Source organism: Ctenocephalides felis, unplaced genomic scaffold (genome assembly GCF_003426905.1).
Source record: "Ctenocephalides felis isolate EL2017-DRISC unplaced genomic scaffold, ASM342690v1 CF-g0.4_SCAFFOLD_03573, whole genome shotgun sequence".
Classification (NCBI taxonomy): Eukaryota; Metazoa; Arthropoda; class Insecta; order Siphonaptera; family Pulicidae; genus Ctenocephalides; species Ctenocephalides felis.
This window is the reverse complement of record NW_020539727.1, coordinates 20,948,873-20,964,543: the sequence shown is the minus strand read 5'-3', so window position 1 is coordinate 20,964,543 and position 15,671 is coordinate 20,948,873. Positions and strand designations below refer to the sequence as shown.

General features: G+C 27.1%; 1 protein-coding gene across 3 annotated transcripts; it reads left to right on the top strand.

The window, feature by feature from the left end:
• Positions 1-2,294: 2,294 nt before the first annotated feature.
• LOC113389021 (phosphoribosyl pyrophosphate synthase-associated protein 2-like) lies at positions 2,295-8,022 on the top strand. 3 transcript variants are annotated; one of them, XM_026626059.1, is made up of 8 exons: positions 2,295-2,371; positions 2,445-2,564; positions 2,637-2,793; positions 2,858-2,989; positions 3,131-3,300; positions 6,799-6,904; positions 7,038-7,184; positions 7,853-8,022. In XM_026626059.1, the coding sequence occupies exons 1-8, from the start codon at positions 2,295-2,297 to the stop codon at positions 8,009-8,011; spliced, it is 1,068 nt and encodes a 355-aa protein (XP_026481844.1). In that variant the 3' UTR covers positions 8,012-8,022. The 3 variants fall into 3 exon arrangements, with proteins under 3 accessions (XP_026481844.1, XP_026481843.1, XP_026481842.1); XM_026626058.1 differs by having other exon boundaries at positions 6,775-6,904; XM_026626057.1 differs by having other exon boundaries at positions 6,757-6,904.
• The last annotated feature ends 7,649 nt before the right edge of the window (positions 8,023-15,671 follow it).

Sequence of the window (15,671 nt, the reverse complement as noted above, 5' to 3'; positions counted from 1 at the left end):
CGAAGAATCAGAGTCCAAATCTATTAAATATTTGATTTTTGGCACTTTATTATTTTTTATCAATTTAGGCATATTTTTTATGGCAAAACAACATTGCCGGGTTAGCTAGTATATATATATATATATATATATTATATATATAATTTATTAATTTTTTACCTGTGCAAGATACAAAACACATCTGGCAGCCTTCATACGTAATTGTTTCTTAGACATTTCTAATTGGTCAATTAATTTCATAATTATCGATTTCTGTTGTTCCTCTGTCAACTTTTGCCAACTTGGTGGTAGTTTATATTGCTCCATTTGATCTTCAAACGCCTACAAAAAATAGTACAATATATTATATATATATAGATATATATTATTTATTAAATTGTAGATGTATATCTATTATTACCTTGACGTTGAGCTGCAGCTCAGGCTGCTCTGTATAACTATACAACTCTGATATTTCATATTGCATGTGTATCTGTATCATCGTAAACAAAATCCAAATCCGGACACTCTGTTCAGGGCCTCCCTGTGAAGAGCAATAGAGTTAATAAAGTTTGCATTAACCTTTCTCTCGCAAGCGGAACATTTTGTATCTGAGTAATTCTGTAATACATACTTCAGAATCTCATGTTCATAAAAGTTGTTAAACGATAAACGATAACATTGCATCAGTGTCGCCCATGGAGTTTAATTCAAGTTGAATAGAACATTCACTCTCCATGGACCATTTGCTTACAACGCTGTCTTGGGAAAATATTTGGAGCTTTTTTCAAGCACACTTCACAAAGAAAATGTTTTAGATAAAAATAAATGAATTAATCATGGATTTATTTAGGTGCTTACATTTAAATAGTCATCGTTTTCGTATTTAATATTGTTGGCAGTAATTCCATATATATTCTCGTCCATTATTTGTGACAAGCCCCAAAAGTTTCAATATGGATTTTTAACAGATAGCCACAACACGGATTTATAAAAATTAAAATTGTAAATTAAAATGTGTTAAAACGCAAATGTATGAGTAAAATTAAATGATTAAATCACATATTTGTTTACGTCTGCACAAATAATGTGCAATGCTTTTGGCATTTAATTTTGACAGCTGGGGTAATGTTGTAAATAATACACATAGGGCAACACTAATAAATAATAATTAAAATTCGAATAAATTAAGTAAAGTTAATAATAAATACTGCTTATTCAAAGGTTTAAATATAATATTTTGTTATTTTTGATTATACACTTATATATTTAATTATTTAAATACAACTTTCACAACTTGTTTAATTAAATTTGACAGCTGAGGTAATGCCATAAGTAACACACAGATGGCAGTACTGGTGAAAAATTCAAATTTAAAATTAAAACTTATAAATATCAGCTGATTTAATAATAAATGCTAAAAATTTATGACTTTTGATTTTATTTAGACTTTAAAACTTTATTTTCAATATTTTGACACACTTAAGTGTACAAACAATAAATTTAATCTATACTTGTATTAAAAATGACACACTAACAGTGAAACATTTTATTAATTTAAATTTATACAAAATACGTAAATTTGGACTTTTTATTTATAATAATACAATTTATAAGTATTTAAGTATTGACATATTTATTATTCATTAGATGATAACTAATTTATAGTTTATTCTTTATGTTTTTGCTCAGACCTCCCACAAAGAATGTTTGAATTTTGCTGACTCATCAAATAAATGTAAATACAAGCTAATACAAATATTTATAACGTACATAATTCTGTTTTCAATTTCCATCTACTTGTTTATCACTTTTATTATTATTTATTACTTTATTATAATTTCTTTTTCAAATTCGGCGCCCAATTTAAAAAAAAGTTGGTACAATTGTTTTCCTTTACAATTGCGCAAATGTCATATGTTAACACGAATCTCATAAACCAAATATGAAATTATGTTTATTTAATAAAAAACAGTGTTTAAATATTGATTTATGCTCAAAAAATCGTGTGCAACATATTATTATTGATTAGTAACAAATTCACAATTTCAATCAAAGGTAAATCTTCATCATATCTTGAGTTTACATTAGGCCATGCCAAGTATATTGTTATCAATATTATTTTTTCTTATCTCTAAAGATAAAAATTGCTCTTGGGTTATGACATTAAGGGAACATAGTTTATCAATTTGTTTACATAAAAATTCTTGATGTTATAATGCATGCTGTGCTTTGGTAAAGCATATTTTTATATGTATATTCATACTCTTGTTTTATTTGTTTTTAGTGTATATAAATAAAAGTTTTTCACGATGATGGGGGCACCTGCAACCTCCGATATCATGATTATCGGAGGCAATTCACATCCTGAATTAGCTAACTTAGTTGCCAAGTAAGCAATTGTAATATATTTACAACTAATTTGTGAAAAAATGCTTGGTATATATAGTCTTTTATTACTTCAGGCGTCTGGGTGTTAAAAATGGGGGCTGCTCAGTCTACCACAAAACAAACCGTGAAACCATGGTTGAAATTGGGGATTCTGTTCGTGGAAAAGATATTTATATTATACAAACAGGAACAAAGTATGTATTTACCTAACCTTCCTTACTCATTGCAAATTCAGTAGTATTATATTTTTAATATTTCTTTCACAGAGATGTGAATAATAACATTATGGAACTTTTGATCATGGCCTATGCTTGCAAAACGTCATCTGCAAAATCGATTGTTGGTGTTATTCCTTATTTGCCTTACAGTAAACAGTGCAAAATGCGTAAACGTGGTTGCATTGTCAGTAAACTACTAGCTAAGGTAATAAAAAACACATTGTGATCTGCACATTATCAATATTTATTTATTATTTCTTTATTCTTAGATGATGTGTAAATCAGGTCTTAGCCATATCATCACAATGGATTTACACCAGAAAGAAATACAAGGATTCTTTGATTGTCCTGTTGATAATTTAAGGGCATCACCGTTCTTACTTCAGTACATCCAAGAATGTGTAAGTATTAATTACATAAATTTAGTTTACACAATATATATATATATATATATATATATATATATATATATTTATTTATTTATTTATTTATTTATTTATTTATTTATTTATTTATTTATTTATTTGTGTATTGTTCTTTAGATTCCAGATTATAGAAATTCAGTTATAGTAGCCCGCAATCCTGGTTCTGCTAAAAAAGCTACATCATATGCTGAACGTTTGCGTTTGGGCATTGCTGTTATTCATGGTGAACAGAAGGAATCGGAGAGTGATGAGGTTGATGGTAGATACTCACCGCCTACAGTGCCTAGGTAAATTTATTTACTAATTATTTACGTAGCATGATTGTAAGTTAAATTATCTTCTACATTTTGAATGACAAAGAAAGATTCTATTAATAGGAACATATTATTATATGTACATTCATTTTGTTGGTGGTCACTTATATTTGAATTCTTTGATACGATTTATATGAATGCCCTGATTCTAATTAACTTGAATCTTGCTTATATGCAGACAAATATAAGCTGAAGCATTCATTTACTACTTGTCATTAAAGTTTTCTCTAAAAAATTCAAAAACTGGCCTATCAAATTCCTTCCTATTACATATATTACAATAATTATTAAAAATAAGTTAGTTTCAAATTAGTTTTCAATAAAATATAACCAAATACTTCTGTATCACCTTGATGATATTAAATTAATGTGTAATCTCTAAAAAATACATTTATTATAAAAAGTATCATTATTTTATGAGGGGATTTATGTTTTATTTTTTGAATTGCACAACACTCATTTAATAATTCAATATCTATAAATACTCTTAAGGAATAAATACTTTTTTTCTAAGTGGACTTTAAGTTAAATTCAAACTTCATTCATAAATTTTCTATCACTTTCTGAATGATAAATAAAAAAACTTTCTATCACTATGAATTCTCCCATCAATCCTGATATTCTTTTATAATACACTTGATACAAATTATATAGTAAACTTCTTTATTTGCAAATTTAATAAGAAATACAGATTGGTAATTTATATATATATATATATATATATTTATATAAAATTTACTAGTATTTACCATAAATACTATTAAATATTTAATTTTTATCATAAAATATAATTAAAAACATACTGTATTCATATTCAGCTTTCCGAGCACTGATTATTTATATGCCACATGCTAAATGTAGTCTGAGGTTTGCCTATTGGCAAGTTGCTGTATATTCTCAGTTATTCATTAAAGCATAAATTCTGCATAAATGAAAAATAGATTTATATTGTGCTATTTAATGATACTTTATATTCAAACAGTTCTTAGCAAAGTTTTTATAGCCGCAAGTTGCTAGTATATTTAAAGCTCATGGCAATAAAATTCAATATAAAAAAACTAGTGATCCACCCATAACATATGTTTGAATTTTGGAATCAATGCTCTTTATTCTAATTTGATTTTAATGCGGAATAAAAACTAGTGGGGTGCATGGCATCGTGCCTTAAGGCAAATTGCTGAAACTTCCTGTACCGTAATTAAAAATCTTGGTACGGAATCCAAAAAAATTTACACAAAATATGTACACACTATTAAAATCTCTATAAAATATATGATAATTTGAGGTGGATATGTTCAATATACATTTTTCACCGCCAAATGACATTTTTTTTAAACTTATTTTTATGGAGAGTTCATAACAGCTAGACCTGTCTTCCCAAAAATTTAATCAGTTTATCTTGTCAATACACGTAAAATGTTTTTTGAATTATCAAAATCGAATGCTCCGTTCTCTTAAAAGCTGAGTTACCGTTTTCGGCACTTTTTGCCCCGTATCTTCGGAACGGCTAGACCTGCCTTCGCCAAAAACTAATCAGCACGTCTCCTTATCAATACAAATCGAATGTTTTTTGAATTATTCAAATCGGTTGATCCGTGTTCCCGAAATCGTCGACGAAAATTTGTATCCGCACATACATACACACACGCACACACACACACACACATACATCCATTTTTTCTAAGGTATGCCAAAATATTCAGAAACCTCTGAAACGTAAAGATATATAAAAATTTTCATTTTCGATTTTTTTGCGATTACTGTAACTTGCCCTACGGGAAGTTAAAAAAAATTAAAAGCTAAGATCTATGCTATTAGGCCGGCCCTTGCAATGACTATATTAATATGTCCCAGGAACAATTATATGTGGCATGCATTGCAGTGAGTAAACTATTCATTTAATTTATATTAGCAGTTCATTTTACTTATAACAATCGTTTGCCGGGCCAGCTAGAATATATACATACATATATACATATATATGTACAAATATGTATGTATTCATGTAAAAAAATCGAAAATAAAAATCGAAAGAGGTTTTTGAACATTTTGTTATAACTTACAATCAGAAAAAATGGATGTGTGTATGTGTGTGCGGATACAAATTTTCGTCGACGATTTCGGGAACACGGATGAAGCGATTTGAATAATTCAAAAAAACATCCGATTCGTATTGATAAGGAGACGTGCTGATTAGTTTTTGTCAAGGCAGGTCTAGCCGTTTCGAAGATACGGGGCAAAAAGTGCCAAAAACGGTAACTCAGTTTTTAAGAGAACGGAGCGTCCGATTTTAATAATTCAAAAAACATTTTACTTGTATTGACGAAATGAACTACTGATTAAATTTTCATGAAGGCAAATCTAGCGGTTTCGGAGATCTAGTAAAAAAAAGTAAAAAAAAATGCCATTTGGCGCTCAAAAATGATCATTAGACATATGCACATCAAATTATCAGATACTTTATAGAGATTTTAACAATAAGTATAAATTTTGTTTACATTCCTGTGGGTTCCGTACCAATGTTTATCCGTTAGACGGCGACGCGGCGCTTACGCGCTTTTTTTTTGTCTCTATGCAGTTAAAACAGTATGATTGCTTTGAAAAAAAGTTCAGAATTTCCAAAATATTTCAAAACACACTTTTTTTCAAAGTCTTTCTTTCAAAAAAAGTAATTTTTTGTCAAATTTATAGTTTCTCAAAAATCATATTTTTTCGAAGTAATTTTTTTTCAAAAATGTTAATCGATTTTAAAAAAATAATAATCTTTGGTACGGGAAGTTCCAGCAATTTGCCTTAAGGCACGATGCCTTAATTGCCTTAAGACAGAATTCCACTTACAGCTAGTTTATGTATATAAGTTAGCGAAATATATTAAATATTTACGTTTGAATATTGCGCGTAAGGATGTATGCTTTGAAGTTAGTAACACTCGGGCTTCTTTGTAAATCGAGGGCGGTCAGGAGTTATATGCACATTGTACCACGTGACCGGCATAGTCTTGCGCAAAACCCTTTCGCGCACAATTATTTTGCGCCAAAAGTGATTCATTTGAGAGTAGAATTCATTTGAGCTCGGTTTTAGTAGAAGAGAAGTTGTGATATAAATCGTGGATGTAAAATCAGTGCTTTTGCGTTTTAACACTTTGAAGACTGTATTCCCACCGGTGGCTTGCGTTATCTTGTCCACCGGTGGGATAACCTGGAAAAGACAAATTTTGTTCTTTTTCTATTACCACGAGGTAAAGCACAATTTTAGATCACGTGTTAATAAGGTATATATTATCTTGCATGCATTTTTTATCACTACTTTTATATCTTATCTCATGTGTCTTTTCCTCTCTTATGATTTTTCTTCTGTTCTGTTTACTTTTATGTTCGTTCTGTTCTTCTCTTCTGTTGGGTTTTTTGCACAATGCAAAATTAGTATGAGTCACAATGCATCATCGAGGATTCGTACAATATCTCAATCCAGGTCTCGCACAATGGACGTTTCTGGAGGCGTTCCTGTACATCCTGCCAAGGAGAAGCCCCCGATAAATGTCGTTGGGGATGTTGGAGGAAGGATCGCTATAATGGTGGTAAGTGAAAGGAAATAATTGATATTAGGTTAGGTGGCCACTCGTGGTAACATAAACTCAATTTTCAAAAAGTAGAAGTAGTGTTCTTACGATTAGTGCGAAAGGATATATAAATATATAATTTTCTTCTTAGGATGATTTAATCGATGATGTCCAATCCTTTGTGGCTGCAGCCGAAGTCCTGAAAGAACGTGGAGCCTACAAAATCTACGTCATGGCCACTCATGGTCTTCTCAGTTCAGATGCACCACGTTTAATCGAAGACTCACCAATCGATGAGGTAAATGAAATAAAACCCTATAATTTCATTTAGAGATTTGCCTATAAATACCAGTATTTTTAACTTCCCGTAGGGTAGTTATAGTAATGGGCCGAAAATCGAAAATGAAAATTTGTAAGAACTTTCAGCTTGTTTCAACTAAATAATTTTATTTCTAATTCTTTTTTTCAAAAAATATTTTTGTAATTTTGGGTCGAAAATTCAAAAATTTACCCAGGCTAAGCACTGTCTGGTACAAATATTTACCCAAGTGCGTTTAGACTGTTTGTGTATTGGAGCACTTTTTCAATTTTGTTCAAACTATTGAAAAATGTGAAAATGCCGCCAAGCTAAGCACAGTATAAGTGAAAATGTTGCACAGAATTATTTGCAAATGCGTTTAGACTGTGACTTTTTCAATTTTGTGCAAATATTAGGCAACTATTTTTTTTTTTTTGAAATTAAATTCGAAATGAAATGACGATTGTTAATGTTCTGGAGATAAATTGATTTATGATTTACATTTGATTTGCTCAGATGTAACAAGATAGCGAAAATAATGAAAGTTACAGTATTTGTAATAATATATTTGAAAACGTTTAAAATTTCTCAAATATTTTCTTCCAGCAATTTGCCTTAAGGCACAATGCCATACACCACTAGTATTATTCTGTTTTTATTCCCTTTAGGTTGTGGTGACAAACACAGTTCCCCACGAGATTCAAAAAATGCAGTGCCACAAAATCAAAACCGTGGACATCTCTATAATGTTATCAGAAGCTATTCGACGTATTCATAACAAGGAATCGATGTCGTACCTTTTCAAAAATGTGACCCTGGAGGATTAATAATAATATAAGTACCCTATATACTAATATATTCATATTGCAAATATATATATATATATATATATATATATATATATATATATATATATATACTTGTTATTGATAAGAAATATATCCATCACATATATTTTGTTCTAATCACACATCACTATTGTTGTGAATACCCAAGGTGAAATTTTGGACAAGTATATTAAAATAACAATGAATTTATCACTGCTGATAAAAGAGAAATTTACCAGTCGATTTTTGTTCAAATTTACACCACGGTATATCATTAACTATTTTTTTTATATTTATATGTTATATTTGTGCAGTAAAAGCTCTTTATTCGTTTACTATCATAAATACGCCGCGTATACAAAATGGTAATTTATGTGTAAAAACTGTCTTAAAATAATTTTTAACATTTAAATTTTTCGTATTAAAAACAAATACCTTATTCATACTCAGCTCTTCCAGCTCTATTTTTTGATATATCACATATACAGGCAAGTTGCTGTTATTGCATTATAAATTTAGTTGCATTATTTTGTTATAGGATGAGTATAAATAAAAATGAAATGTGGATTTGGATTGTACTCTCCGAGACCTTTTAAATGATATGTCACATGCAAAAAGTTCTTAGAAATTTTCCTCATGGCAAGTTGCTGATTTCATATAATTAGCCAGCATACTTATATCCCTTATATAATAAAATAAACTAAAATTGATGTTGGATTCGTATTCAGCGCTTCAAGCTCTATTTTTTGATATTTTAGTATATCACATGCCAAATGTGGTTTCAGATTTGCCTAAAAGCAAGTTGCTGCTCTTGCACTACAAATTTAGTTGCATTATTTTGTTATAGAATCATTTCAAATAATAATGAAAAATGCATTTGTATAGTGCTCTCTGAAACCTTTTATCCCAGTTCTATTGAATTTATTAATTATATGAAATATTACAAAAGTTTGAATAAATATAAAAATTATTTTTCGAACCTTGGGGCTTAACATAGTACCTTGCGTAACTCCAAGCGTAATAATTCTTAAAAATGTTTTGAGTGTTTGATGAACCACTCGTTATGGACGATTAAATCGGGATCAATTTCGATTTTTTATAGTACGAACATAATTGTACTGAAACCTTTTATTTCAGTTCTTCGACTTGATTAATTATATGAAATATTATAAAAGTTGTAATAAATATAAAAATTATCTTTCAAATCTTGGGGCTTATCATAGTACCTTGCGTAACTCCAAGCGTAATAATTCTTAAAAATGATTTGAGTGTTTGATGGATCACTCGTTATGGACGATTACATCAGAATCAATTACGATTTGTTATAGTACATAATTGTACTGAAACCTTTTATTTCAGTTCTATTGAATTTATTAATTATATAAATTATTACAAAAGTTTGAATAAATATAAAAATTATCTTTCATACCTTGGGGCTTATCATAGTACCTTGCGTAACTCCAAGTGTAATAATTCTTAAAAATGTTTTGAGTTTTGGATGGATCACTCGTTATGGACGATTAGATCAGAATCAATTTCGCTTTCTTATAGTATAAATAAAATTAAAAATAGACATTAGATCTGCATTGTGCTCTTCACTTTCTGTTACAGTGAATCCTTGCAAAATCCTAGCATTGTTGCTATTGGCAAGTTGCTTCTTTTTCTTATATAAAGGACTATTTAACTCAACCAAAAATGTGGTTTGACTTTTGCCCACAGGCAAGTTGCTGTTCTCTCTCCTAAATTGTCCCACAAATTCTATTGTATAGAATAAATATATATGAAAAATGGATAATATATTTATATTATGCTCCAAGACCTTAATCATGTGTCTTAGGAATGATCTTATTGGCAAGTTGCTGATTATTCTCTTTTATATACTGCATCAGCCAGTATAATTATTTCTTTATATGATAAAATAAACAAAATTTTTTATCAGATTTGTATTCAGCTCTTCGAAATCTATTTTTTGTTATATGCCGCATACTTCAATGTGGTCGATGAAGATTTTCTATCGGCAAGCTTCTGCTCTAAATATAAATATAAATATAAATATGAATATGAATATAAATATGAATATAAATATGAATATAAATATAAATATAAATATAAATATTTCACTATACTATAAATCTTTCACTATAAGTTCAGTTTCTATTTTGTTATAGAATTAATATAAATAAAAATACCAATGTTGTGCCCTCTGAGGACTTTTAAATGATTTAATTCTTCTAATGGCAAGTTGCTTATTTCTCACTTTAATATAAGGAACTATTCAGCTTAGTCAGTTATTTCCTTTTATAATAAAACAAACTAAAATGTATATCGTTATGATAAATGATATTTTCCTATTGGCAAGTTACTGATATAAAGAACCAGCCAGTATGTGGTTCCAAATTTGCCTACAGGCAAGTTACTGTTCTTGCACTATAAATTTAGTTGCATTATTTTGCTATAGAATCATTTCAAATAATAATGAAAAATGCATTTGTATAGTGCTCTCTGAAACCTTTTATTTCAGTTCTATTGAACTTATTAATTATATAAAGTATTACAAATGTTTGAATAAATATAAAATTTATCTTTAGAACCTTGGGGCTTAACATAGTACCTTGCGTAACTCCAAGCGTAATATCAACCGCCAATTATTACCTTTTATGGTAAACCAAACTAAGACAGTTATCACATTCGTGTTTGGCTTATATATATTATCTTTTGCCTATTGGCAAGTTGTTTTAATGAATAGAGCTTTTACTATATATTTATATATCTATATATATTTCTTTCACATTATATTATTATAAGTTGCAGGATTGTTTTTAGTTTATATAATTTAGGGTCCAAAATCTCGAAATTGTTATGAATAAGAAATATATCGAAATGTATTTTTTAGGTAATGAATATTGCATGTCATGTATATTTTTATATATGATAAATTAATGAGTAAATATAAAAATAGTATGTATTAGAAATAATTATATTCTATAGACACGAATAAAGGAATTAGAGAAATAATTTTGATTTTATTCATATATTAATTCATAGTAATAGAATAGTAAATTTAAATTAATAAAATATGTCTATAAAACTACTAGTAGTGCATGGCATCGTGCTTTACGGCAAATTGCTTGAACTTCCCGTACCAAATTTTTTTAAGAAATATTTTTAAGACTGAAAGAAAACGATTTTTGAGATTTTTAACATTTTTAAAAATGATTTTTGGTAAATTTGATTTTTTATACTTTGAAATATTCTGGAAATTCTGAACATTTTCTCAAAGCAATGGCGATACGTTAGCAGCATACAAACGAATTATGGAAGCGCGTGGGCGCCGCGTTGCAGTGTTAGGGATAAACATAGGTACGGAACCCATAGAAATGTAAACAAAATTTGTAATTATTATTATTAAAATATCTATAAAATATGTGATAATTTGATGTGCTTATGTCTAATGATCATATTGCTGGAACTTCCCGTACGAAATTTTTTAAAGAAAGATTTTTAAGATTTTTTTTAGAACTCTGAAAAAAAATCGATTTTTGAAATTTTTAAAGTTTTTGTAAGTTATTGACCTTCTTGATAAATTTGATTTTTTTATGCTTTAAAATATTTTGGAAACTCTGAACTTTTTTTCAAATGCGATACGTTAGCTGCGTAGAAACGAAATATCGAAGCGCGTAGGCGCCGTGTCGCAGTACAACGGATGAACCTTGGTACAGCCATAGAAATGTAAACAAAATTTGTTATTATTATTATTAAAATATCTATAAAATATGTGATAATTTGATATGCGTATGTCTAATGATCATATTGCTGGAACTTCCCGTACGAAATTTTTTTAAGAAAGATTTTTAAGATTTTTTTTAGAACTCTGAAAAAAAAATCGATTTTTGAGATTTTTAAAATGTTTGAAAATGATTTTTGGTAAATTTGATTTTTTATAATTTGAAATATTTTGGAAATTCTGAATATTTTTTCAAAGCAATGGCGATACGTTAGCAGCATGCAAACGAAATATAGAAGCGCGTGGGCGCCGCGTTGCAGTGTGAGGGATGAACATTGGTACACGGAACCCATAGAAATGTGAACAAAATTTGTTATTATTATTAAAATAACTAATAAAACATGTGATAATTTGATGTGCATATGTCTAATGATGATTTTTGTCTATTTTTATTGGATCTCCGAAACGACTAGACTTGCCTTCACCAAAAACTGATTAAATTTTAAATTTAAAAATGCCGCTATTTCATATTTATTAATTTGGGTGTTATATATATTATTTATCTATGTTTCAGAAAAATATACCATTTTGGATTTTTCATTCTTTTATCGGAAGTTGTGAAGATGAAGTCGTCGTGAATTTGGGCTAAAAAACATTTTATTTGTGTTTTTTTGTAAAGAAACTATTGGATTATATAAGGTAAGAATAAATTTAATTTATTATGCATATATATATATATATATATATATATATATATTTATATGATAAAATTGTTTCTTGGGCATCCATCCAGTAATTAAAAAACAGTTTTATTGAAAAATGTTTTTATTCAGATAACATACGTTTCGGCTCTTGATTTGACCCATCTTCAGTGCATACAAATAAATTTGAAAAAAAAAACACAAAAACATTCAAAATTGCACAAATATGAAATAAAAATTGATAAAACGTCGAGTTATGATAAATTTTAAAACTTGTAAGATTAAAATAAATAATATATTTTATTATAAAAAAGCTTATTCCAAACGAACATGTTGTCAGCTTGGAATATGTATTACGTGTGTCAATTTTATCATATTATTTCACCTTCTGAAGAAAAACTTCTCGCTTTATATATATATATATATATATATATATATATATATATATATACTCGTATATTATATTTCAATTATTTATAATAAAATAAACGTGAATACCAAAAAATACTTGCAACCGATTAAACTATGTTGTTTCAGGACGCGCCATTGCGATTCTGAAGTTTGAAATATTTTTTTTATAAAAGTTTGTTAGAATCGTTTAGAATTATAATATACAGATTTATAGATAATTTTATTAGCTTTCATTTGATATACAATAATATATATTAATTATATCAAATTATAAATTATATCAAATAATTGAATTATAAAATTACATATAAAAAAGTGTCAACAAATACAATACTGTAGTGGCTAAAAGTATCTAGTTAGATTCTTAAGTAGAAAGTTTAGAGATTTTTCCTAATTAATTTTGTTAGAAAAGTTATTAAGCGTTATATACAGATTTGGGGATAATTTTATAAGCTTTCTAGCAATATATTATATTCTTATTATATTTTAACTATTTATAACAAAATAAAAGTTGATGTAAAAAATGCAACCACGAGACTAATGATAGACACATCAAAGTTTGAAAGATTTTTATTACATAACTTTGTTTGAAACTTGACGAATTATTATATACAGATTTATTGATAATTTTATTAGCTTTTGTTTGATGTATAATAATACATATTAGTTATATTAATTAGTTTCACAAAAAAGATAAATATAAAAAGTGTTCTTAGTATTTGTTGTATTTTCAAAGCTCTGATCTATCTACATGCACTTCAACCAAACAATTGTTTATATCTCAAGTTGTGATAAATTTTTCAAAAACTTTAATATTTATTCCAATAGTATATATATTAAATTATAATTATATATAAAATTTACAACAATTTAGCTTTCCAAGAATTTGTAAAAAAAATTAATATTAATTCTTATCACTTTAGTTGATTGTTTGCACATTTCGGGTTTTTAATGCAACTTGCCTCAAGGCAACATGCCATACACACCTAGTTACTTAATTAGTTTAATATTTTATACATCCAAAATTTTATTTATTTAAATATTTCTTTCACAATATGATTGTGAAAACACGTGCGTTTATGGTGAGGTGAAAAAAAAAGTTGAAGACGTCGAAGTCTTCTTCATTGAAATTTTGTTTGCAGTTCACGTTGTCTTTTGAACCGTCTAGAATGTTTATAAATTGTTTTTAATTTTTTTAAAAATCGAAAATAAATTTTAAAGTGAATGGAATTAGTTTAATAACAAAGTTTAATAGTTGGGTTAAATAAAATTTGGATAAAATAGGTGCTTGATCTAATAAATTTTAGTGAAAATTACGTACTAAAATATAAGGATTATAATTGTTTTATTTAAAAAAAAAATTTAAGGTGAATACAATTTACTAAACATAAAGTTTCTAGTAAATGATTATTCTAGTAAATAAATAGTGGATAAAACACGCAACTATCGATATTTAATTTTAAATTTTAAAAAATTATAAAAAATTGTTCATAAATGTGATTTTTTATAATTTTTTTTAAATGACAATTCTTGCTTGAATATTTTTTTCATTAAACATATTACAGTCTGTTAAATAAGAAAAATGCACTGTAAGTATATTTATACATTTTTAATTTTTTTTTATTCTCAAAGTGAAAGAAATTTCGAGACGTCCGGAAATGTTCAATTCTTTTCGTGAGTTCAATTAAAATTTTTGACCCATTATTTTTATTTTTTTAAATTATATCCGAAAGGTCAGAACGTTGAAATTTTTATATGTTATTCTCTAATATATATATTTTGATAATAAATAATATAATTGATGAAAAATTTATCACAACTTGAGATATCAATAATTTTTGGATAAAGTACATATAGGTATAACAGAGCATTGAAAATACAACAAATACCGAGAACACTTTTATATTTATCTTTTTGTTGAACTAATTAATATAAATAATATGTATTATTATATATCAAATGAAAACTAATAAAATTATCTACAAATCTGTAGATAACAATTCTAAACGAGTCTAACAAATTTTATAAAAAATCTTTCAAACTTCAAAATAACAACATGGCGTGTCCTGAAACATTAGATTTATCGATTGCAAGTAGTTTTTGGTATCCACGTTTATTTTGATATAAAAAATTAAAATATAATAATGTTATATATTGTTAGAAAGCTTCTTCTACAAATCTGTATATAATGTTTAAAAACTTTTCAAATAAAATTAATTAGGAAAAATCTCTAAACTTTATACTTAGTATCTAACTAGATACTCTTAGCCACTGGAGTACTGTATTTGTTGACATTTTTTATATTTATCTTTATAATTTAATATATTTGATATAATTAACATATATTATTATATCAAATAAAAGCTAATAAAATATCTATAAATCTGTATATAACAATTCTAAACGATTTTAAAAAAATTTTATAAAAAAAAATATTTTCATATAAGATTATATTTGCAATGAAAATATTTTGGAGCTCATAACTATAAATTAGTTTTTGTAAATTTTATATATAATTCTTTAAAATATACTCAGAAACGACAAATACTAAAATTTAAAAAAAATTATAACAACTTGAGATATAAATAATTTTGTTAAGTAAGATACATGTATATTGCATGAAAAGATTGCAGAAACGGTATTTTTATATTTTTTTTCTGTTTTCAATGGCGATTTTAAAGTATACCGAGTTGCTGTACGGCATTATGATGTTAGTAAATATCGCAGATCATTTAATTTTGTACAAATTTGCCAAATATTTCATTTATATGAAATAATTAGATTAAAAGTTACAAGAGATTTAATAAATGCATGAGTTGTCCAT